The sequence below is a fragment of the Miniopterus schreibersii genome, assembly GCF_964146895.1.
Source record: "Miniopterus schreibersii genome assembly, chromosome: 2".
Lineage (NCBI taxonomy): Eukaryota > Metazoa > Chordata > Mammalia > Chiroptera > Miniopteridae > Miniopterus > Miniopterus schreibersii.
The window spans coordinates 103,175,552-103,202,626 of record NC_138102.1 but is presented as its reverse complement, the minus strand read 5'-3'; the positions used below and the strand labels follow the sequence as shown (position 1 = coordinate 103,202,626).

General features: G+C 38.1%; 1 protein-coding gene across 3 annotated transcripts in view; it reads left to right on the top strand.

The window, feature by feature from the left end:
• The window catches only part of ATP8A2 (ATPase phospholipid transporting 8A2), a 515,363-nt gene that overhangs the window by 178,070 nt on the left and 310,218 nt on the right, over positions 1-27,075 (top strand). For all 3 annotated transcript variants that reach the window (XM_081130125.1, XM_081130126.1, XM_081130127.1), the window contains exon 24: positions 782-846. In XM_081130125.1, coding sequence (XP_080986251.1) covers positions 782-846 — 65 coding nt within the window. The remainder of the gene's footprint in view (positions 1-781; positions 847-27,075) is intronic.

Genomic DNA, 27,075 nt, shown 5'->3' with positions numbered 1-27,075 from the left:
CCATACAAAATTATCAACTTAAAAATTAGCCTGCTATATTTGGTCAATCATTTAATTAACTCACCCCTAATGTGATGGCTGGGACTGCTTCTCTTTGGTGAGGCCCTGGTAGGCCCAGACCAAATGATGTCGAGGGTGGGCGTTCCCCACCCCTGATTTATAGGGATAACTTTACTTAAAAAGGTGATGGAAATTGTTGATAAGGATTAGTATTGGAAGACTTTTGTTCCAAAACAAACTTCTTTTTAAAACTCAGGTTTAATTCTTGAAATGGAGATTGCTTTAAACTTTTGGTAGGAAAAGTGACTTCCTCAATGTAGAATAGTCTACCTTTGACATCTGTTGTGAACATTTCCTGCTTCTTAAAAAGCCAGTGAGGGATCTCAATATGATGATAGGCAAGTTCATGTTGATATAGGGGCACCGTGAGATTTTATTTGACTTCCTAAAGTGTTTGCTGTTATTTTAGATAACCCAAGGCTTATCCTAATGTTATACAAGGATAAAGACAAATCCACAGAAAATTGACAAGTATTTATTTTAGCCATTAGTTATGCAGACCTTCCCAAACAGTTCTGTTCAAGCTGTCTGCAGGAGTCAAAATCAATTTTAACTTACTTTTCTACCTCACTTTTGCCCAGTTCTTCTGTGTGAATTGATAGCTTTAGAGCGGTAATAAGAAAAATAGAAGAAGGGAGTCTGAATTCAAACAGCCATTGAAAACCCTTTAGTTCATGGGCGGAATGACAAACTCACCTTTGTTGTACCTTCTTCTACTTAGGATATTCCTGCCGGCTGGTGTCACAGAGTATGGCCCTTATCTTATTGAAGGAGGATTCTTTGGATGTAAGTAGTTTTTTAAAAGTTGCATTTGATGTAATTTGTAGTAGAAACTCTTTGTTTCTACTATGACTGATTATCTGGGTTTATTTTTTTACTAAACTGTTGTAAAACTGTATTTCTGTTTTTATGAATAATTGTCATAAAGTCATATCATCAAAATAGTAAGCTTAGAACATTGCTACAGGATAACACTTAATATTTTACTCACCTAGAATTGTTCATTTAAAATGGGATAGTTTTAATCTGGTTTAACTTCCTATGATTTATGTTAAGTGGTGATGCTTAACTCCAGTGTTGGTTACTAAGGGGACTTGTAGGATTTTCTTTTTAGTAGAAATGTGAAGATAAAGATAATATTCAAGTGTCAGGAGTTGTTTAAATTTATATAGTAATAGGATACATATGCACTTAATTTTCCAACATCCAGTGCCACCAGCTCATACAGAATTGGATGGCATGGTTCTCTGAGCGTTTTAGACCTGTACCCACCCCATCATGGCCTAAAGCCACTGATAAGACCAGGGTTAGGAGCTGATTTGAGGGTAACCAGTGATCTGGGAAGTGTTGTCACATGAAGATATGAGCTGAACAATGAGATTATTTGTCAGGACTTTAACAAGGGTTTGTTACTGGCGGGCACCCGCTTGCCACAGTACCAGTAAGAATATTTAAATGGCCATGTTGCGAGCAGATGACAGGGTTAGTCACCATTGTAAATGGAGGGGCATAATGCAGAGATTTCTATACTTGCAAGTTGGCAAGGCCATGGATCCTACTGCGGAGGCCAAGGCACTCTCTACTCTTCAGGACTGCAGAGGCAGGAAGGGGGGGTCTGTGTGCCTCCAGGGCACCACTGGCAAGATAACCCCCCTCTGGCTTGTTGGCAAGATAACCCCCCTCTGGCTTGAGCGTTTCAGGATTTATCCCCATGTGCTTCTTACCCTTTTGTGTCTGTGCCAACAGGCTCCATTCCCAGCCCCGGTTTATGTGTCTCTCTCACATGGATGTTTCCCTCTCTCTGTCTCTCTCTCTCTCTCAGTCTCTCCCTTCCACTCTCTCTGAAAAGCAATGGATAAAATATCCTCAGGTGAGGATTAAAAGGAAATAAATAAATAAATGAAAAGGAATTGGGAAATAACAATAATGTAAGCAGAGGCTAGAACAATATGGCATTGCTTGACCTGTGTGCTAGTTCACGCTTTCCTTCGGCTACTTGATGAGTTAAAACAATGATCAGATCTGACAGGTTAAACAAATTTCAAAATTACCCTCAGGCTATTATCATTAATCATGAATTGTTCCCTAGATGTAAACGGTATCTTCAAATGCAAGCTGTGGTAATATGAAACCATCTTGCAATTAGTGAGGCTTTAAAAACTAAGAATCCTAAGTATGAGAATAAAAATCAACAATTTTATCAGCAATTTATAAAAAATACATAAAATTAAAATCAGCTACTATTTTAAATTTGAAACTTAAAACCTCCTGCAAGCTATTGAATAATATACATCTTTTGATACTTGTTAGTAAAGGACAAAAAGTTGGAGAGCAGCTTGTTTTCCTGCTGCAATAACATAGAGAAAATAACATGGTAACAATGAAAATGTACGTAAATGAATAAGAGACCTATAGAAAACTTTGAAGGGTTTTCTAAGATACAATTGGTTGAGGAAGTTATAAAATATAGGAGATTTGTTACATATTTGAATGGAAGTGTAGCTGTTTCTAAGGTGTTAATTTATGGAATACACCAGCGATTTTCCACTGGTGTACCGCAAGAATTTTTAAAATGTGCAATACCTGACTAGTCAGGGGCACTGACCCCTTTTCCTTTAGATTGTCAAATAAAAAAATGACAACAGCTAACACGACAATTGCCATCCGGTGTGAATGAATCAAAATTGTACCTATTTTTTTGTCAGATCAGCAAAAATGTATATTTCAGTGTGCCACAGAATTTTAGTAATTAGTTTATGTGTGTCATGAGATGAAAAAGGTTGGAAATGCTGGAATACACACACAAAAAAAACTACGATTTTTGCTGAGTCATCAAAAGAAAGATGCATTGGTAAGGATACATTTGTTTTAGGCAGAATATTAACTTTTTGACACAAAACATTTTCTGAAATAAGTATGTGCGATCACTGATGGAAACGCTTCTTAGGAATCAAAACAAAATCTTGTAAAATTTATTAAGAACATCTGTGGCAGCGACGGCGTTTCCCAGCCCCTCCGTGGCTGGATGTGGCTGAGAGCTTTCATTCTCGCTGGTGGAATGTGAGTGCAAGTGAGGCGGGGAATGCGCGCGTTGCCGTCGGAAAGGAGGCCCCCGCCCTGGTCTCGCAGCTCTTCCCTGTTGCTGGCTGGAAATGGCACAGCTGGAGCCACTTTGGAAGCTATGGAATTGAGGGAGCTCCACACGGAGGACAGCAGAGCTGCCTCGCTGCTGCAGGGCCCTGTGTGACTGAGGAGCAGAACCTGCAGATTTCCTCCCTCTCTCTGTCTCTGAAAAAGTCATATACTTTGAAATATTGCATGGGGGGGGGGTCTCTTTGTTTAGTTTCATACCCTCCTAATAAAACAGAATCTGGCACCAAAAGTAATGTCGTTACAGGCTCTTCCAGCATGGTGTAGGGCTGTCCGCAGAGAGAGAGGAGGAGGGTCCACTTCTGCTGGCAAAGGAGAGGGAGTGGGATTTGGGAGTCAAGGATTTGGATCCATTCAGATTGATACAGGTGCCCCCATTCATGTTCTTAAGGGCCCATTCTTTTTCAGTCATTGTCCTAGCTCCCAGGGGAAGAGACCTGGTGAGTCTGACTACAACATTCATTGATTTTACGAGGTGAGCATCTCTGGTATCACAGTTCCCTGGTTTCTCTTGGTAGTCAACCTCCCTCATCCTAGGCAACCACAGACCTACTTCTATCATGATGGATTAAGTGTGCTTGTCTTAGAATTGCATGTGAATGGAACTAAGCAGCAGACTCTGTTTTTGTCTGTTTTCTTTCATTCAACATAGTTATTGTGATAATCGTCTGTGTTGCTGCATGTACCATTAGTTCATTCCTTCTTACTGAGTAGTATTAAATTGTATGGATGTGCCACAATTTGTTTACTCATTCATCTGTGGAGGGACATTTCAGTGGTTTCTAATTTGAGAATATTATGAATAAAGCTTCTGTGAGCCTTTTTTGTGCAGTTTGGGGGGGACACATGTTTTTATTTCTCTTGGATAAATACCTAGGAGTGGCATTGTTCTAAGCTGATAAATTTGTGGTAATATGTTACATAGCAACAGAAAACTAATATCAGTATTTTTTGAAGAGCAGAAGATTTTAATTTTGTTGAGGTCCATTTTTTTTTTTTCTTTTTCCTTTTTATATGTTTAGAGCTTTGCTGCTCTAAGAAATAGGCACTTTGAGATTGGGAAGATTACTTTTTTCCCTTAGGATATGTATAGTTTTTAGCTTATAAATTTAAGTCCATGATCCATTTTTGTGTGTGGATAATATGAGGTAAAGATTGAGTTTCAGGTTACTTATATGAGTATCTAGTTTTTCTAGTACTATTTGTGAACAGCACTATTAGTTCCACATAGAATTACCTTGGCACTTTTGTTATAAATTGATTGATATACATATATGTGACTCTGTTTCTAGACCCTATAGTTTATTCCGTTCATGTATATATCTCTCTTTATACCCAGTTCCACATTGTTTTAATTATGGTAGCTTTATAGCAGGTGTTAAAAGCCTCCAACTTTGTTTCCCCCCCAAGATTGTTTTGGTTGCTCTAGGACCTTTGCATTTCTATATACATTTTAGAATCAGGTTGTTGGTTTCTCCAAAAAAGCCTATTGCAGTATTTATGGAGAGTACATTAAATCCATGATAAATGTGGGGCAATTTGACATTTTAATCGTATTGAGATTTCCAATCCATGGACATACTATATCTCATATTTACTTAGGTCTTCTTTAATTTCTCTTATCAACATTTTATATGTTTTAGTGTATAGGATTTGCACCTGTCAAAATTGTGTGTTTTTTATAGCTATAATATAAGAACCATTTGGTTCTTCCTTTTCTCTTTATTATATTCATATTTTCCTTTAGATACTTCAATATATTTATGATAGACCTTTTAAATTTCTTCTCTGACAATTCTATTTCTCTGTCCTTTCCTGGTTTGTTTTCATCTGCTAATATTTATCTCAGTTGTAAGTCACATTTCTCTGTTTGTTTGTTTGGGTTTTTGTGTGTGTGTTTGTTTTGTTTTATCTTTTTGGTATCCAGTAATTTTTTTATTGTATGCTGGTTATTATTAATGTTTTGTTGTTAAGTATTTGGATTCTGTTATTTTCCTTTAAAGAGTATTGAGTTTTGGCAGGAAGTTACTTATGGGTCTGGTAGCCTTTACTCTAGAATACTTTAGCTTTATTACCGAAATGAGACTCTTTGGAACTGCCACCTAAGGCCCTGTATATTCACTGTAGTTTTTCCACTGTGGCTGGTTGGAACTTAAATATCTCTCGATTTTGCACGAGCTCTTGGAATGTTTACCTTACAGGCCTGATAGTTGTTCTTTCGTGTGTGTGTGTGTGTGTGTGTGTATATTTCCTTATTCTACACATGCATAATTTAGTGATTGCTCAAAGATACAAGGTGACCCTTAAAGATTCCAATTCTTTCTGTGTGTGGTTGCTCTCCAGTATGCTGCTCTGCAAATTGCAACCACCTAGCATTCTCTAGCTTCCGTTTGTCTTCTCATACCAGTTATAATATTATACTCTGCTTGGATTTTACTCTGCTTGGATTTATCTTCCGTGAATCGTGATTTGAAAAGTAGCTCCAACGGAAAGCCTCAGCTATCATATGGCTTACCTTATTAACTTCTCCTTTTCAAAGATTGTAGTCCTGTGTTGTCTGTTGCCCAGTGTCTGAAAACAGGGGTTTCATATATTTCCCCCCCAGTTTTCTCGTTGTTTACAAGTCTGGTATATTGGCTTTTACTTTGCCTGTCAGGTATCTTTGATGAATACTAATTTCAAGTTCAAAGGTCTGTACCACTTGGGTTTTTTTTTGGGGGGGGGAGGGGTAACAGTTTTCTGCTGCTAGAGTTTGACCAGTTGTTTCTGATTTTCAGAACTCCAGGGAAACTTAGCTGGGTCAGGTCATTGTCATCTAATAGGTCATTGTTATGACTTGGCTTTATTCTGAGTGAAATGGGCAGTCATTGGTGGAATCCGAGCAGACAAGTAATATGACCTAATTTATCTTTTATAAGAGAACCTGGCTGCTGGGGTAGATGTAGACTAGAGGAAGGCGAGGACTGAGGCAGGGAGCCCAGTTAGCAAGTGAGATTTTGGGTGTATAGGATTTTCAAGTATAGATGACAGGATTTGCCGATATGTTGAATTTGGGATATAAGAAGTTAAGATTCCAAAGGTCTGGATCTGAGCAACTAGAAAGATTGCCCTCTCGATAAGTTTTGCCAACTTATTTGTTATTTATTTGTTAGTGAATTAAAAGGCTTATCACTGTATGTACAAGAAATATAACTATTGTTTATGGAATTGGAATCCTCTGAATTGAGATTATATTTAATATTTTCTAAATTGAGAGCTGTTAAAGCAAAATGAATTCCTAGCAGATGGCTGCAGAGCTTAGAACTTGAAATACCGGTGAACCTTCAATGTGTGCGTCTTCCCTGCTCTCCTGCTGGTGTGTGTGCAGCGCTAGGCGATGCGAAATGTAATGGCCGTTGCTGATTCTGCTTCTGTTGGAATGACCATTTTCTTTTAAATCTTCCAATATGAGCAGAGTCTTAAGCGCATGATTAAAGAACATATTGAAGAAGACTAACTCATTGACAGATAAAAGTCAAGCTTACTGTGTACGTGGGAGCATGATTATTGCCCCGTAGGGTTGAATTCTCTGCTTTGCTTTCAGGGGGAAGTTCTTGGTTCGTTCCCAGTCTCCTCATCCAGCGTAACAGTCTAGTTTTTCTACTTAAATTTAAGTTATAAGCCTACTGGAAATGTGTGGGTCTAAGTGAGCATATTCATTTGATCTTAACGTTATTTTATTCCGATCTTTTTCTCCCTTTATTACCCAGAACTTAATTTTAAAACAGTATAAAATAAAAATGATTGTTAAATTAAAAAAGAAGAAAATATTTTCTGTAAGGGGTGAGTGAGAAATTAAAATGTTTTCCTGTGCTGTCCATGTTGATAATTACTAGCCGTAAGTAGTTGTTAATCACTTGAAACGTAACTACTTTGGTTGAGAAACTATCCATGTTAAGTAACTGAAAGAGCTACCATGTGACTAGTGGCTACCACACTGGACAGCAGAGTAGATCTTTTTCAGCCCCTCAGTGCAGGGGTCAGCCAGCTCCGGCCAGTGGGCCAAATCCAGCTTGTTCGACCACTGAATTTCTTGTTTGATGAGAAACTCTCAGGATAAGCAACACAGATTTAGAAATGCTGCTTTTAAAATGGAGAGTTTCCCTCTTGACGGGTGATGGTAATGTAAAAACATATGAAAGAGAATGCTCAGAGTAAGAAAATAGAAAAATGCCTGTTTAATTTTTGATTTTATATTAAATGACAGATATTTGAGTACTTTTACTAGGCCAGGCAGATTGCTAGGACTATAGACATGGCAATAATGGCAGCATGTTCTCTGCTAGCCTCAGTTTCTATTTTAGCGAAGCAAATAGCCATTACATCTTGACTTACACAATTAAGTATTTTTGTGGTGATTGCCACAAAGGAAAAGTATAAGGTGCCAAGTACATAGAGCTAGGGCAAAGGTCGGCAATTTTTTTCTGTAAGGACCAGATAGTAATTTTAGGCTTTGCATGCACAACTACTCAATTCTTCATTGTAATAAGAAAGCAGCCATAGACCACACACACACACACACACACACACACACACACACACACACGTCACATGTTACACATACATATATGTGTGGATGAGTGTGCCACACATAAATACTGTATCTATCATCTATCTGTCTGTCTGTCTGTCTATCTATCTATCTACCTACCTACCTACCTACCTACCTACCTATCTATCATCTATCTATCTATCTATCTATCTATCATCAATCATCTCTTTACACTCACATTCTCAAGTGTTTTCCAAAAATGACTGTACAAGTGATAAGTTTATAAAGGAAGTCTCACCAGAATCTTAGAGGCTTACTTATCTTTCTGTTCTTGTTCTGTGAACACAGTAAGTACACTGAACCAACAAATCCATGATAATGTGCCCTTGGAAATTTTACAACTATACTTACAAATAATTCAAGAGTCAAAGAGGAAAACAAACTGGAAGTTAGAAAATACTTAGGACTGAATTATTAAAAAATACTTTGCATAAAAAGTCATGGAGTATGAATATCCTGGAGAGAGAAATTTTGTAGCATCATTGATTATGTTATAAAGGAAGAAAGGCTTAAAATCTGTGACCTATACATATAATTTAAGATGTCCGTCAAAGAACAAGAGACGATCAATAGAACCACAAGGAGATTTGAGGAGATACATGCAAGCAAAGCCATTTGTGAATGAGAACAGAGAAAAGGCTACAGGTGGAGAGAGCAGTGATTAGAATAATATGAAAATACTGTGAATAACTTTATGTAAATAAATTTGAGCTTAGACAAAATGGGTAATTACCTAGGATAAATATGACTTTTAGAATCTGACTCAAGAAATAGAAACCCGAATAACCCTGCAACCATTAAAGAAGTGCTGTCATTACTTAGATTTTTCCTGCAAAAAGAACCCCAGACACCCTGGTGATGCTTATGGTCTAGTTTTGTCAGGCATTAAAGGAACAATTTTATACAATATCTTCCAGAAGATAAGAAAAATATGTTATACTACTATGCAATGTAGTTTGATACTAATGTAACCTTCAAATAAAAACCAGTAGGGGCAGAATGATAAAGAAAGATTGGAGGTCAATCTCAGCTGTTAACTGAGAGGTAAAATTCCTTAATAAAAATTGGCAAACCAAATCTAATAAAGTAAAAAAATTATACATTGCTTTCTAGTTGGGTTTAATTCCAGCAATGTAGGTGTATGTTTTCTTTAGAAGAATCTGTTATTAATATATTTTACTTCATTAACAGATACAGGAAAAAAAACATACAATCATCTACTTAAATGCAGAAAAAAATCCGAAAATTTAGCATTCATTTATAATTCACCAACAACAGCAACAGATTTTTAATCCTGGATGAGGAGTGGACTTCCTTAACCTGGTAAACTGCACCCGCTGAAACCCGTGGCAAGCCTCACGCTTCGTGGCCAGCGGTGGAACCCTTCCTTTGGGCGCAGAGAGGGGCCCGGCAGGTTACGCGCCGGGCGTCCCTGTGCACGTTGTACAGAAGCTCCTGGCTGCAGGGGGACCAGATAAAGAAGCAGGGTCAGAGTTATTAAGGATTCAAATAGAGAGACAACTTTTATTAGTAATGTGATAATATGATTGTCTACATAGAAGATACAAGAGAATCAGTAGACGAACCATAGTTAGGAGTTAAAACAGATTACTAGATGTCTTTGAAGAGACGAAACGTTCTAGCCCATTGAAGCACCTTAGTTCTTTATCCTGTTGCCTGAGAGAGATCTATCACGGACCGTTTTTATATCTTTGCCATCCATGTGTATGTGCCCATAAACCATGTTAAACTAATCTTGGATCTTTCATTTTATGCGAATGCTGTCATATTTTATGTATCCTGGTGTAGTTTGCTTTTCCACTTGTGTTTTTGACATTGGTGTTGATAAATCTAATTCTAGTTCGTTGCTGTACAGTATTTAAAACTCAGCGGTAGGCATTTTGAATTGTTTTCCATTTTCTAAATTATCACAAGTGCTGCTGAGAACATTGGGTGGGCACATTCCCACGCTCACGTGGAGGAATCTCTCGGGGATGTGCCCAGAGACACAGCTTCAGTGCTACTAGAAATTGCCTAGCTTCTCCCTAGAATGGTCCCACCCATCTCACGTTCTCAGGGAGCGCGTACAGGTTTCCACCGCTCCGTATCCTGACCACGCAGATGCTCAGTCCTTAATCCAACAGAAGGGACGGTCTGTCAGTTTTCTTTGCTACCTTTGCCAAAAGCTGAGGGCCACATTTTAAAAAAATTTATCTTTATCATTGAAAGTGTTACACATGTCCCCCTTTTCCCCCTTGGCCCCCTTCTACCCTGTATCCCCCACTCCCACCCCAAGCGAGGGTCACCTTTTAATGAAATGTTCATGCTGCTTCATGGCTACGGAGAAGGGTTAGCAGCATGTTCCTTTACCCTGATTTATCACAAGTCTTCTGGGATCTGTGTGAAGAATTATGTTACCAATGTCTGAAACACTGGAACATTAAGAAGAAAAGTTTAAGGATCTTGGATTCAATGTGCACGACATACGTTTTTGGTGGTCTTTCCCTTTTTTCCCCCCTTGGTGGGTGAAATGGTGTCTAGAGCAACCCTTTTGTCCTAGATGCATGATGCACCCTTTCCTTGTTTCCACTCCTTAGTGACCACTAATGAAATCCAAATTTTAAGGTTAGTATGTGGTACAGCATATCTTGGCAGATTCTCCAGGTCCCTAACTAGTTACTTGTTTGGGGGTCTAGCGAGAAAATGATACTTCTGTGCCTCACTTCTGGAATATTTATTTTCTGTTTCTGAATTATGAGTACTAGGAATCATTCTTTGTTCCTTTAAAAAACATTAGCAGAAGCTGATAGGTTGAATTAGGTCGTAGGGTACAAATTGCTGTGGCCGCCTGGCACATGTGGCTCCGATTGAACACCATAATAACCCTTTGACATGTGTGGCAGCTGCTGCCAGAGTCTGCAGCCAGGATCTGGGCAGAAGGGTGGTGCGCGTGTAATTTAAGCAATAACATTGAGATTAAATATGTAATTGAAAATGATTTTGCAGAGTAAAACTGAAGTCTGGTGTATCTTGAAAAGGAAATTATTGCAGACGTATAAATAGCTTACTGTATAGTTTAATTATAGTTTTAGTAGTAGACAAGACTCAATTGATCAATCTCCACACGGAGATTCAAGTAGCACTGAAAATCCTGCAGCGTTTGTATGGAAATAACAAAAGCTATATGTAATGCCAAACCGAATGTGAAAACAGTCTCATTTCTTTGAAGCTGGTTTTTTTACTGTGATTATGTGGAGAGCTATCATTTCATGGCCAGACTCAGTTTATCATTGTCTGGTGGGTAAACTCGAAGCTCATTGCCTCGTTCATGTGGCATTTACAGACGTTAATATTAGATTTTTATTTTAGAGGTCAATTATTTTTATATCTTAATTTATTTAAATTATGGGATTTTCTATTCCATTGAATCCATGAGTTATAATTAGTTTTCCTTATATCAGTTCTCTTCGTTGAGAATTGACAGGATAGTTTTGTGAATAGGAAATGATGTGAGGAATTCAGCAGAATAAAACCACAAACTGGCTTATGTGACAAAACCCTCAGGTTAGGTACAGAGAAGGGCCTAGGTGGTTGCCTTGCCCACCTGACTCTTATGTGCTGTTACCTTGGCTTTGCTGTTTGTTGTGGCTTTATTTATTCTTAAATTTATCAGTTTTTGTTAGGCTTTTCTTCATTACTGCAGAATTGGAAAATTTAGCATAGTCCTGGGGAGGATATTTTAAGAAATACTCCTTCTTTATTGTTCCTTCTGAGCTTTCCCTCGTCAGTCTTAATACTGTACTTAAAATACACACAGTAGATGAGAACTACTGGAAATAGGGAAAGAAAGGAGAGGGCTTCTTGCTGTTTTACAAGATAGCAGTTGGTGATGTGATGTATATGCTTGTAACAGGCTGAGCTTTTTCAGTCCATTCACTCTGCCTCGCTGCCTCATGATACAGTTTTCATATTTGCTAACACGGGTTCCCGTGTTTTATATTATGACTTTAAACAATGTAGAAGTTGATATTGTTCTGTAAATTATGGGCAACTTCCCAGCATATAAGCATGTTACATCCATGAAAGCAGTGTTAGACTTTGTGGCTAAGGTGCCCGTCCTATAAAAACATGTTCAGGGGCTGAAAGTCCACATGAGCGTGGATGGATATTTAGGTGGCTCTTTAAAAAAGATTTCCTAATATACTCAATACCTCATAAGGATATTGATGGCATAAGACCCTGTGTTTAATTTCACATAGATTTCTGATATTATTGTCTTTCTGTGCATGGGTACAACTGGCACTGCTCTACTACTTCTAGGACTTTAGTGATTTTTTAATGTGACAATACAACAGACAGATTGAGAGTGACTTACCGTGGACACTTGCTCGGGGTTGCTTAGGAGCAATGCTTGTATGTGGGAAGGATAATTGTGCGAGGAATACATGGGGAAATGTGGAAAGGGAAGAAGAAGAAAATATATTGTTGTAAATGGTTCTTCTTGTGGGGTCTTACCGATCCAAGACGAGCTCAGTGCCATCAGGAAGGACTGGTCATCCCGGGAGTCAGAGTGTGCCAGAACGGGTATCAGGGTGGGAGGTGGCTCGCACTTGGCCCTCTCTGTGAATACAGTGTTGACTAGTCTTATGCTTTTACCTTAGTGAGTATCCCTGTTTGGGATACTTGAACACAACCTTATTGGGAAGTTTGTTTGTTTTAAGCTCTATAGCAATGAATTACATTAATGGAAGTAAAAATGAATTAAGAAGGAAACTGTTCCCTTTGTTAGGGATTTAAGGTTCTGTTAATAGTTAAAATTTCCTTTTTTAGCAGAATCCCTACATGGGACTGGGAGATTTTCATACCACCTGCTAATAGTAGTTAGTAGGTACCGTAAGACTTTCCAGGAATGTGTGGAATAGCAAACTCCTGGACTACAGCCAACATGCATCTTTATCATATATGAATAGAAATATCACTCAGTCATAAAAAAGAAGGGAATCTTGCCATTTGTGGCAACGTGGATGGAACTTGAAGGCATTGTGCAAGGAAAAAATCAGACAGAGAAAGGCAAACACTTTATGATCACACTGATATGGGGAATCTAAAACAGAGAGAAACAAACATAGAGGAAGTTATAGATACAGAGGACGGATTGGTGTTTGCCAGAGGAGGTGGGTGCGGGGTGGACAGAATGGGTGAAGGGGTCAAAAGGTACAAATTTCCAGTTATAAGTCCTGAGGATGCAATGTACAGCATGTCACCGTGTGGTTATCAGTACTGTGGTGCATATGTGAAAGTTTTAAGTAGTACATCTTAGAAGTTCTCATCACAAGGGGAAAAAAATATGGGAGGTAATGGATGTTAGCTAGACTCGTGGTGTTCATTTTGTAATATATACAAATATTGAATCATTTTGTTGTATATCTGGAACCAATATAATGCTATATAAATAATAGTGAGTTTAAAATCAAAATAAAGAAATGAAAGCTGAGTGTGCCCCAAGCTGACCCTTACTAAAGGAAATGTTAAAGTTTGCATTTTACACAGAAAGAAAATGAGCTTGGGTGGAAGATCGGAGTTGCACAAAGGACTAAGAAGCAAAGAAAGTGTTAAATATGTGATAAAGCCTAGATTAATATTGAATGTATTCATCAATATCAAGAGAGGGTACAATATCAATTTGAAATGCAATACAAGTTGAGAAGAGTGAAAAATAGATATAAAGTGTGTGGCTTAGTGGTTGAGCTTCGACCCTTGAACCAAGAGGTCACCGGCTCGATTCCTGGTCAGGGCACAGGCCTGGTTTGAGGGCTTGATCCCCAGTTGGGGGTGTGCAGGAGGCAGCTGATCCACGTCTCTCACTGATGTTTCTATCTCTCTATACCGCTCCCTTTCTCTCTAAAATCAATAAAAACATATTAAAAAACAACCGTAAAGACCTTTTACTCCATTTTTAATAGAATAATAGAGAAAAATGTTAGAAATAGGTACTCTGAAGCATATTGTTTGATTCCCATAATTAAGTGGAAAAAATGGAAATGAGTGAGCCATTGGTGCCATTTAACTTTATTTTCGCTAAAATCGTGTGAAACCATAGGGAGAAAAGTGACCTAAACTAATATGAAAACCCTCAAGAAATCTGTGACCATTATGATGGAAGTTATGTTGGAGAAGGTTAAGCTGAGACTGAGCAGTGTCCCTGTGGGTGGGAGTGAAGGCTTATTGAAGCTGCTGTTTGGCCTCCGTTTGACCACGTCCTGTGCTGTTAGAATTGTTCTAAGTGTCCTCCCCTCTAGACTCTGCATTCCCAGGGCAGTCATCTTATCCTAAGTATTTTTATGTCTGTTCTCTTCTCCAGGACATAAGATGGTACCTTGAGATGTGTCAAATGTTTATTTAATAATTAGCAAAGATGCACTTACTATGACTCATTTTGTGCATTAATAAGTATGAAGTCTACTTACGTGTGTCAAATTTTCAAATTCCTTATTCCTTGTATTGGTGGACACATTGGATGACAATTTAACTGTGAGATGTAGCCTATTTTTGACAGAGTGTGTATTTATTTTTGCCTTTTTAATTTTGCTCAACATTTTCTGCTACTTGGTGCTTTCTTGCCATTATCTTGGGTTTTTAAGAGTTAAATGGACTTATTCTATAGTGTTATGCCAGGCTGGTAATGGTTGTAAGTGTTGATACTGGAATTTCTTGAGGTACTTTACAGGGCTGAGAGAGCGCTCCTTTCTCTTGAGTACGATTTCCTGGAGTTTTATTTAATGCAATCTTATTTTTCATTGAACTATAATTTACATTCAGTAAATTCACCACAACACATTCTTTTTCCTGTATTATGAAACATGTGCATATGGAGTTTTATATCTATACACATTTTGAGAAAGTTAAAGAGGAATCCTGCTTTCTCAAAGTAGTCTTATAGATTTTGTTTTTAATTGCATGCATGTGGCAAATACTCGTTAATTACCAATTCATGGGGCAAAATATATATTCCGTATGCCTCTTTCTATAGGAACCCCACTAGGTCATTTTGAAGTCTGAGTTTTTATTGGAGTATACATAGTGATGAGTAAGTAATCTAAAACATTTATTCAAATAAGACTGAATTCTAGAAATAAAGATGTATTCTATAATCTGTGTTCTTTCCAACCAGAAGTGTTATTTACAGAGATTTTCGTAAGTGGTGGTTGGTTTTTTTGCCAGACCAAAAACCATCCTACCGTTCTAGAGTGAGCCCATTTTCCTTCATTTTAGCTAATGTTGGGATTTACCAAATCCAGTCCTCATATACTAGAAGGTTCTATCACAGTCCTGGAGAGTATTATGCTAAGTGAAATAAGCCAGTCAGAGAAAGACAAATACCACATAATCTCACTTATATGTGGAATCTAACAAAAAAAATTAACAAACAAAATAGAAACAGACTCATAGATACAGAGAACAGACTGACAGCTGTCAGAGGAGAGGGGGTTGGGGGGCTGGGTGAAAGACGTGAAGGGATTAAGCAAAGAAAACAGAACACCTCATAGACACAGAGAACAGCATGGTGACTACCAGAGGGAAAGGGGCGTGGGGGGAGGTAGAAGAGGGGGAAGGGGGTGAATGGTGATGGAAGGAGACTTGACTTTGGGTGGTGAACACACAATACAATAAACGGGTGATGTATTATAGAATTGTGCACCTGAAACCTATATAATTTTATTAACCAGTGTCACCCCAATAAATTCAATAAAAATATATTTATATGAAAGGTTTCATCACCAAGAAAATTGTGGGGCTGGGGAGGAGGTACGTAGGAGTGCTTATGTGACTATGGATTCCCCTCCAGGAACTTGGAGATCCTCTGTTTTCTTTTGAAGTATTGAAAGGTTGTTGTCAGAAATGATAGAAAACAAATTTGCACTGAATTTAGAGCAAATTAACCTCAAAGTTCAATGTTGTTAAAATCCACAGTGGGCCCTGAATTTTGTCCTGTGGAAGTGATTAAACCACACCTTAAACATGTGTTATTTTTATAAATTAAGACTTTATTTCGGGGAAGTTATATGCCAAGAGGGAGGTGCTTAAATAAAGCTAAGCAGATTTTTGATAACTGACAAGTTTAGTTTCTTATAGAGAAAAAAGAAAATAAATGGAATAGTCAGAATGAGATAAGCAACAAAGTTAGGAGTGATGAGCAGAAAGCATGGAGAACGGGTACAACAAGAAGGGTGGGATGTTGAGATACAAAGTATTATATTTCAAAACCTAGAAAAGTAACGAATCCTGTCCTGCCCTCCCTGTTTCTCCCTCCCATGTTTTGGGAAAGGATCTGAAACAAATGTTTTATAGGACTTAGCTGTAGGGTCATTTACAGACTAAGCCATCGTATTAGTTTAAGAGAAAGACTGATTTGCAAAGATTTGATCATTTAAAAATTAGTGTGTAGGTCCATTAGAAATATTCTAAATTAATTACCTTTAATATTTTATTATAAATTATGAGCAACTGAATTTTAAAGAATATACTCTAAGATGCACCCCCCCCCCAAAAAAAACAACAAAAACAAAACTTGAACAAAAAAACTAGGGCCATGATTTGTTTTATAAAGGTTCTTCTCTGAAGTGATAAAAGGATTTTTTTCTTTCCTATTTTTTTTAAGGAAGGATTTCAAGAAGTGGCTAGAAAAATTCTATAAATTCACTAAATGTATATGATGCTATATGGCCATTTTTCGAATTAATTAGTCTCATTTTCTGATTTTGCTATTGTGTCCAAATTTTTCTTTGTTTTGGATTTATCACCTTCATGGACTTTTGGACATTGGAGGGGTTTACCTTGAAGGAAATAAAACTTCTCTAACCTTTTACACATTGCAGAAAGCCCCCCACGCGATAGACCAAGTCTCTCTTTCCTCACGTTTCCTCTGCCGTTCTGCTGCTTTCTGAACAAGCCTCCCCGTGCTCCTAGCATGTTGCCAACATTATGATAGCAACTCAGTATGTTGAATGAGTTTCTCACTTTGTTAGTCCTGTTCCCCGAGTCTCACTTCTAAAACCCTAACTCTAACCCTGCTCATATGAAATACCATTTCTTCCTGACTTCTCTTGATTTTTCCCCCCCATCTCTTCGACCAGATTTAGATCTCCATGTACTTATGTCAGGAGCTTATTCTGCCCTTTATTTATGATATAGTGGAGTGCTTGCCGTAGTCTTCCTCCTGGGCGGTAAGCTTGTTTGTTAAGACATTATTTTTTAATTTATTTTTATTGTTGTCCCCCATTTTCCCCTCTTTGCCCCCCTCCACCCAGCTCCTGCCGCACCCCAGGCCTTCGCCGCACTGTCTGCGTCCATGGTCTGTGCACATATGCATAGAAGTTCTTAGGTTAATCTCTTCCCACCCCCACCCCCCTTCTCTCAGATCTGTCAGTCTGTTCCATGCTTCCATGGACCTATTTGTTCGTCAGTTTATTTTGTTCATTAGATTCCACCTATAAGTAAGATCATGTGATAACTTGTCTTTCTCTGACTGGCTTAGTTTGCTTACAATAATACTCTCCAGGTCCATCCATGCTGTCCAAAGGGTAAGACGTTATTTCTTGATGTTAGAGATATTTAAAATATTTTGCATATAGATGTTGCTTAAGACACTCACTGAATTGAAATCCCTAAGAGGCATATTTTCCGTCCTGCTTTTTCATTTGTGCATTTCTTTTCTACTTGACTAGCTGACATGTTCCTCACTTTTCTTTCCTCTGCTGATCTGTCTGAGCCCCTGATGTATGACATTTATGGCTTTGGCAGAGGCCATTGGTTAAGTCAAGGGGCTACAATTCCTTTATCACCTTTTTATAGCTTGTGGTTTATGAATACAGAAGAGGAAAAGGAGAGAAATTTGGAGGAAATTAAATTATAGAAACTGCCTCAGGCTGATTGAGTTATAACCTTAATTCTCTAATTTTTGTAACTGTAGGCAAGTGCTTTACCTCTTTAAATTTCATCCCAATTTAATTTATATTTTGCTAAGTTGTTAGAAGACCCAATTAACTTGAACAAGATACTTAATGTCAGTCTTTCTGTTATTTTTAATGGCACCTATGTTGTAGAGTAATGCGTGAAGGTTGAACAATGAGTGTCCTTCCCAAGCACAAATTACAGTATTTACAAAAATTATATGTACTAAAGACATTTGAGGTATGTATGCAATTATGTTTATCACATTGGCGATTTGCTATTAATAGTTGGCTAAGTATAAGCTGTGTGAATTACACTTGCCCAGGGGTGGTCTTGTCTATATGTGAGCTGCTTTTCAGAAAAATAGTCAATTTACCCAAATAAATTGATTAGTACAATTTTCCTGATGACCACCCCTCTAAATTTTTCACTTCTGTTATAGCTCCTGTAAGTTTTACAACTATATTATTTTAAAAGAAATTCATTCTATCTGCAGTAGTGTGTTGCTTGTGGCATACTTGAATCAGCTGATGTCTGTAAGGTTGTTGTATTTGAATTGTCTCAAAATACACTAACAGGTCTTGTTTTTCTGTGATGGTGTAAGGAAACTTCACAGCAACAATGGATTGTGCATGATCAGTTATATGTACAGGAGTCACACTTTTTTGGAGGTGGGGGAAAACTTTAAGTAAGCAAGGGTGGGCACTGAGAAAATATACATTTAGTGGAGGAAGGAAACAGATTGGTGGTAGATCCAGAGATGGCGCCTCAGCAAGCAGGGAATTGGAGACACTATTTGTTACTGAGGAACACACAAGTTAGAGTCCAGTAATCAAGAAACATGAGAAGTGTTATTTAATAAGAGAAAACCTTTTTCTCTAGCAGGTCCCTTTTTTAGGAAGACAAATGCAGTCTTTGAAAACATTAAGTGTTTAGAAAAGGGTGTATAAATGTGGGAGTGCAAATGTGACTTAAAAATATATGGCTCTACATCCAAGGTTTTCTACACCATGTGAAGTAAATTGTCTAAAATTACAAGGGCTACTATAGTGATTGAACTCCAGCTGCTCATTGAGCCTTCAGGTTTAAAAATACACAGGCCTCAGCAATTCAAAGATTATTAAATTACACCTTCTTGTGGGAACCAACATTAATGCGTTGAAGCAGTGAGTAGTGAAGGTCCTGGGGACACGGGTGCTGGGTGTCTCATTACAGCTTGGTTACTGCGGAGCTCTGGTGGGTTGTTGCTCCTTCCCCAGAAGGGAGATTCTGCTAAAACTTTGTTCCATAGGATGTTGAAAAAGTGGTCCCTTGCATCATTTGACTGTTATTTTGAGGTTTGTGTTGCTCTTTGAGTAACTAGATATTAAATGAAATTACTTAAGAACCAAAAGGCACACATTGGTACATAACTCCATTATTTCTGTTCAACTCTCACAACAGCCTGTGATGTGACTGGCTGTGTCTCCATTTCACACGTGGATATATTGGACTCAGAAGTGACTTATCAGAGGTCACGTAAGTAAGCAGAACTGCTGAGACTGGCTGCCCTGGCTCTGATTTTTTTAAATAAATTGGATCTTAGCTGTTCTGATGTTTCATAGTCAAAATGAAATCTGAAGTGATATTTATTGGCCATTCCAGTCTTCAAGGAATAAAGACTGGAAGTTCATTAAACAAGAGGTTTTATTCTTTCGTTCAACAAATTTATTGAGCTGGGTGTCAGGTGCAATTTTAGGCACTGTGAATAAGTGCTTAGAAAGGACATAGAAAGTCCCTTAAGTGGAGCTCACAGTTTAGTCACAGGGAGGTAGACAAACTAAATCAACAAGATAGCATACATGCCTTGAAGGATAAGTAACAGGCTGGGGCGCTAAGAAGTGGTGTGGGGGTAATGGAGGGCACCTTTCAATAGGGTGGTCAAGAGAGTGAGGGGTTACCTTTGGCCTGAGACCCAGTAATGATGAGATAGGACCAGAGGAGGAGTATGAAGGGCAGAGGAAATGGCACATTCCCTGTCCCCCACCCCTGGGGTAGGCACTGGTGGGACACAGCGGTATAGTGAGGCAGAGCCTAGCGAGCAGGACATGCTGAATGAGGCCAAGAAGCAGGTGAGGAAAGAGAGGTCATGTGGGACCTGTAGGACGTGCAGGGAGGCAGGACTGTTCTGGGTGCAGTATAACTCCACTGACGGGTAATGCCTTTGATTGAGGTGGGGACACTGGGGAGAAATGCACTGTGTCTCTTGGCAAGGCCACTCAGTCTGGCTGAATGGCTGCACCTCCGTGTACTATGCCCACCTGGTCTTGTTGGATTCAGACATGACCGTGGCTGGTGGTGCCATAAAACCTCACAAATGCTCTGAGCCAGGGTATAAATGTACCTTCAACAATGAAAATTCCATCTCATAAGTGCATGGCTTGGGCTGAGCAGATTATTTGAGAAGCCATGTTATCTATCAGAAGGTTGCTTGGTGAACTTGGACTCAGGATGGAGGAGTGTTTTGTCCTATAATTTAACTATTTAATGGAATCAGGTGCTATGGCTATGTCTCTGTGATAGACTCCTGCAGAGCCTGGCTGCACACTCCTAGGGCATCCTCCATTTGTTGATTTAGATGATCCACACTATTGGCCTCTTTATAAATAAGTCTTTCATTTTAAACTAACCTCTTTTAGATCCACGCATGTTTTCCCCCCCCGTTAATGCTAATTTCTTTAGGCAAATTATAGTTGAGGCCCACTGTCCTGGTACCTATTTCTTCTCTTTAAAATAATGTCATACAACTTTGCTTTGGTTCTTATGTTAATCAATCATAATGCATTTTCATGTTCTAGAATGTCTCTCCAACCTCCTAGTCGCTACTATGAGGCTGTTTCTGTCACACTGGCAAATACATGCATCATTTTCATTGTCTCCACCTTTGTGTATCCTGATCCCTGCATCTGACTAGCCTTTCCTCCATTCCTGATTCAACTTGGGCAACACACCTGTGTTAGTCTGTGACAAAGTACCACAAACTGGGGAGTTAAATATCAGAAATTAATCGTCTCACAGGCCTAAGGCTAGAAGTCCAAGATCAGGGTGCTCTCAGGGTTGGTTCCTACTGAGGGCTGTGAGGGAGAATCTGCTCTAAGCCTTTCTCCCAGCTCCTCAGGCTCCCCTTGGCTTGGAGATGGTCATCTTCTCCCTGTGTCTTCACAGTGTTTGCCCTCTGTAAGTGTCTGTGTCTGAATTTCCCATTTTCATATGGACACCAGTCATATCGGATAAGGGCCCCTTTTTGATTACCTCTGCAAAGGCTCTGGGTCCAAATAAGTTCACCTTCTGAGGTACTTGGGGTTAGGATTCCAACATATTTATTATTGTGGGACATGATTCAGTCTTTAACACTGCCTCTTTTACCCTATCTTGTACAAACGTTGCATTGCAAACATCTGAAACCTCATCTGATACTTGGGGATGATTCTCTCTCCTGTAGGACAGTGTAATTTTGCTGTGGCCTGTTGGTCACCATCCCTGTAACTATTTTATATTTATATTTGTATTTATATTTATATTTAATTATTTACCTTTATATTATTTATATTTATATTTACTCTTACTAGCCCGTAGTCTTCTTGAAAACAGAGACTGACATTAGCTTCGTAGCCTTTCCCTGGGCACGTCAAAAAGTGTGCAAGGAGTGAATGCATGAGTAGTAGGAAGAGAACATGTTATCTATATATTGTTGTGGCCTCCAGGCTAGGCATAATTTGATTCAACAAACTTGTTAGAATAGCTAATCATAAAATTGAAAAGAATAGAGATTTAACTTTTTTAAAATTAGGACCAGTTAAAACCATATAAAGGCATAGATTACATCAAGTCTCTTTTCTTGGTGTAAAAGATGAAAATTAATTTTCTTTCTTGCAAAATGATCACTACAATAAGTCTAATTAACATTCATCACCATATGTAGTTAGAAATTTTTTTTTCTTATGATGAGAACTTTTAAGATTTACTCTCTTAGTAAATTTTCAAATACACAAATATAGTATTATTAGCTATAGTTACCTTGCTATACATCCCTATGATATTTATTTTGTAATTAGAAGTTTGCACCTTCACCCACTTCCCACCTCTTGGAACCACCAATCTGTTTTCTGTTTCTGTGAGTTGGATTTTTTTTTTTTTTTTTTTTAAGATTCCACATAAAGTTAGATGATACAGTATTTGTCTTTCTCTGTCTGACTTATTTCACCTAGGGTAATGTCCTCAGAGTCCATCTATGTTGTTGCATATGGCAAGATTTTGTTCTTCTCTATGACAATAACATTCCATGTTGTGTGTGTGTGTGTGTCAGTATCACATTTTCTTTCCCCATTCATCCACCATTGGACATTTAGGTTGTTTTCATGTCTTGGCTATTGTAGATAATAGCCATGAACATGGGCATGAAGCTGTCTTTATTGATTTTGTTCCTTCAGATAGATACCCAGAAGTGGAACTGCTGGATCAAATGTTACTTGAATTTTTAATTTTTTGAGGAACCTCCATTGTAGCTGCACCAATTTACATTCCCATCGACAGTTCACGGGGGTTCCCTTTTCTCCACATCCTCACCAACATTTGTTATTTCTTGTCTTTTGATAATAACCATTCTCAAAAGTGTGAAGTGATATCTCATGGTGTTGATTTGCATTTACCTGCTGATTAGTAATGTTGGCCATCTGTATGTTTTCTTTGGGAAAATGTCTATTCAGATTCTCTGCCCATTTTTAAATCAGATTATTTGTGGGTTTTTTTGTGTTTTTTTTTTCTCTCTTTTGCTATTGAGTGGTTGTGTGTGTGTGTTTTTTTTTTTTAATATTTTGGATATTAACCCCTTATTGCATATGTGATTTGTAAATGTTTTCTCCCATCCAGTAGATTGCCTTTTCATTTTGTTGATGATTTCCTTTGCTGTGCAGAAGCTTTTTAGTTTGATGCAGTCTCATTTGTTTATTTTTGCTTTTGTTGCCTTTACTTTTGGTGTCAATCCAGAAAATTATCTGTAAGACTGATGTCAAAGACCTTGTTGCTTATGTTTTCTTCTAGGTGTTTTATGGTTTCAGATCTTACCTTCAAGTCTTTAACCATTTTTAGTTAGTTTTTGTTTATAGTGTAAGATAGTGGTTCAGTTTCGTTTTTTTGCATGTGACTGTCCAGTTTTCCCAACACCAATTATGGAAGAGACTGTCCTTTTTCCATTGTATATTCTTCGCTCTTTTGTCATATATTAATTGGCCATATATGCATGAGTTTATTTCTGGACTCTCCATTGATTTATATGTCTGTTTTTATGCCAATACCACACTGTTTTGATTACTATAGCTTTGTAATGTAGTTTTAAATTAGAGAGTATAATGCCTCTTGCTTTATTATTTTTCTCAAGATAGCTTTGACTATGCAGGGTCTTTTGTGGTTCTATACAAATTTTAGGATTGTTTTTTCTATTTTTGTGAAACATGTCATTGGAATTTTTATAAGAATTGCACTGAATCTGCAGATTGCTTGGGATAGTATGGACATTTTAACAATACTAATTCTTTCAATTTATGAGCATGGAAAAATATTTATTTATTTGTGTCTTCAGTTTTTTCATTAGCATCTTGTAATTTTCAGTATACAAGTCTTTCACCTTCTTGGTTAAATTTATGCCTAGGTATTTTATTCTTTTTGATGCAATTGAAAATGGGATTGTTTTCTTAATTTCTCTTTCTTATAGTTTGTTATTAGTGTATAGAAATGCCATAGATTTTTGTATATTGATGTTGTACCCTGCAGCTTTACTGAATTCTTTTATTAGTCCTACAGCTTTTTTTGGTGGAGTCTTTAGACTTTTCTATATATGTCATCTGCAGATAATTAGTTTTACCTCTTTCTTTCAATTTGGATGCCTTCTATTTTCTTGCTAAATTATTTTTTAATCAGTAATTTAATTTAGTAGATAGCTTCATAAATTCCTCTCTTCTAATCTTTAGAAATGTTCTTTCAATAATACCTCAAAATATAGATATTTTACTTATTTTATTAGATATTTCAAGAACTGCTAAATATTTTATATTAAGTTAGATGATACATATATGTTGAAATTTACTATAATTTTTAGAAAGACTGTTGTCATGAGCAAGGGAGCATCCCTGAAAGGAGTCACACACACGATGTGTCTTTCCACAATGCCGAAGTTAATGAAAGGAGACCTCTCCAATAAGTCAATAGAGTCACACACAGGTTACACACAGAGAGGAGGAGCTTACATGATAGAAACGAGCAGAGCCATCATTCATCTCAAAGTCCCAGTCACTGGCGGTGTCTGCAGGTGGAGCAGTGGGCATTTGTCTCAAGCTAGGCCGGGTGGAAGTCCGGCAGGTCTCCGAGCATGACCCTTGGTACAGCCAAGCTTGAGTGTTGGGTGATCGTAGCTCTGAGTTCTTATAGCCTGCAAGGGGTGGAGGTCCCACTCATATCAGTGTCCAGATGGAGTCCTTATCCAAGTGTCCAGACTTGTGGTTTTGGGCATTTTGGGCCCCTCTGAAGGGTTTTCCTGTAACACCCATTACCTCAGTCTTGACATAGCACTTGACATAACTACCGTGGCTGACAGTGACCCCATGTTGGATTGTCAAAGGTGTCCGAAAGTCTGCTCTGCGTTTGCTCTATACAGCTATGTTCTAGTGCGAAGGAGGTATAAACTAGACAGCAGGACCCATGGCGTATTCCCTTGCGTTCTTTATCTTTTCTCTCAGCGATCACCCACCTCCCTCCCACCCACCAACTTTTCCTTTGCTCTGTCTCTCTGTTTAGGCCAGTGTGGCTTCTGTTTTCTAGTATAAAACCCCTTACCTCAAAGGAAGAAATGCTGGTTTAACATATGGTGTAAATTGGTCTGCTCTCTGTGTCAACTTTATACTAATATTTTTATTATTTTGGTATTTGAGAGAGAATTTAAGATGTGGGGAGAAAGGGATAATATAATATTGCAGTTCATATGGCAGCCACAGTTTAATTTTATGGCAAAATCAATGACTTTAGAAATGATGACGTATTTATAGCACTGAAAGCTTTGTGTTGGCAATTTCTTTCAAAGAAGTGATGCTTATTATTCTAGCATAGACGTGCACACCACCCTTGCGCTGTTAAAGACACTTTTTTTTTTTTCTTTTCTGAGCAGGGGACTGGGTGGGAATATCAGGCTAGGTTTTTTGGTGCTTGCTTTTACTGTTTTATTTCTAAGTGAATTGAGACCATATGGTCACATAAACCCAAAGCTAGGTGGGTCAGAGATTTAATTGTGTGGCCTTGAAATATTTCTAGTTTTGCTTGCAATTAGTGGGAAATAATGTGTTCATAGAACAATTTATAAGTCACACAGACGCACTGGAAAAAAGCCCACTCCAGGTACTGTCATGTGTCCAAGAAAAGTGGCAGATCGCCACAGAGATGACTAATCAATTGAGACTAAGCCTGTTCCCTTTTTCATATGACAACACTTATTTGGTGTGACACTTATTTCACAGTGTCAGTTTTCCTTGCCAGTGTGCCCCAGCCCTAATCCTTATTTTACATGCATCAGTTCATCCCCTCGCTGATGAAGCTTGGTTTCAGGCTAACAATTTGAAGTGATGGACCTGTGCTTTGCTAAACACAGCTAGCTGCTGCTTATGTACTCTTCTGAATAGAAAGATCTTCCAAGTATTTCCTTGAGGGAATGGTTCTACAGGAAATATTGAGACAGCCTTATGTTGATACATGCAAAATATGCATCTTAATAATACATGATGTTAATCAGGTAAATGGAGTGTTGACTGATAACTTGAGCAATTTCATTGGCTAATGAACAGGATGTTTATTCTCTAGTAATGCTCTGGACATACCAAAAGCAACTGCCTCATCTATTGGAAAAAAAACTCTTAAGAGTCCTATTTCTCAACCTCATTTTAATTTACAAGAACAGTGACGGCTTCTGGGACTGACTAGGAATATTTTCTGCGGATTAAGTCTGGTTCCTAGGCCTTTGGCTGTTCAGGAGGCCACAGGCTTCACCTGTGCCAGGTGCCTCCATTGTCCCGGCTTAATTACAGTATTTGCACCTTGAGTTGTTGACTTTGTTTTCTGAGACTTTGAGAGTGCTTAGTGTGATTTGTTTCTCAGTTTCTGACCCAGCAAGTGAATAATTTTCCCAGGTAACTGTTAAATAAGAGAAAACCATGCCTGTGTTTTTTGCTTGGGGAAAAATAGTCTTCAGAATTTACAACTGCACTGTTCAGTAGGACCTATTACAGTACTGGAAACGTTCACTTGTGCTGTCTAATACGGCAGCCTCCAGTCACATGTGGCTAGTGCAACTGTGAAACTGAATTCTTTATTTCATTTAATTTAAATTTAAATGTAACTAGCCACATGTGACTGGTAGCTACCATACTGGACATTATGATGTAGATTTAGAATATTTTTTAAAGACTGCAAACAGATCTACCAGATGGTTCAGAATAAATTGAATGTGCTTAGGTCTCCTTCAGGATAAATTTTATATTTTTTTGGTCCTAAGTTGAGTTGAAAAGAGGCTTATGTTTTTGAAGTGATCCAAAGTTTATATTTATGCAGCAGCATTCTGTCAAGTACTGGTTCATGATTATATTAACTAAAAGAAAGTGTGTGCTGCTTATATGTGAAAAGAGTAATCTGGTGGGCTCCTGCTTTGTTCACAAGCTTTAGAGAACAAATATTATAGCTGTACTAGGCTGGTGCTAATTTACCTTTAATAATGGAACTTTATTATAGTGTTTTTACAGGGTATTTTTAAAATGCTGCTACCAGTAGATCTTGTCAGCAAGGAAAAATTTCTTCTAGATTCTTTGACTGGTCTAATAATCAAATTAACATAAAACAGATTGACAGGATTAAAAAACAAATTTAATTACTTACGTACGGGGCTCTGTAAGAATATGGGAGCCCAAGATAGTCAAACAATTGAGGCTTATATGCTCTTCTGAGCTAAGAAGATAGGGGGTAGGGTCTGGAACTTTAAAGGGAGGAAGATGCACAGGGAGATGGGAAGAGCAAATGTTTGGTAACAAAAGTTTGTCCTGCCTGCAGAGTCAAGGGACACAGAGAGGACTTTGATCTCTAGGTCTGCGGAGCTCCCCTGACCACACCAAGCCCGTTTTCTTTGTAGTTGTCTCTTGGTGATAAGTATGTCTCTCTACCACCTGGTGCTGGGAGGGTTCCTTTCAGATGGGAGATTTCTCTCCTGTGTTCAGGGGGACAAAGCAGAGTCAGAGTGTCCTCTTTATTCTGGC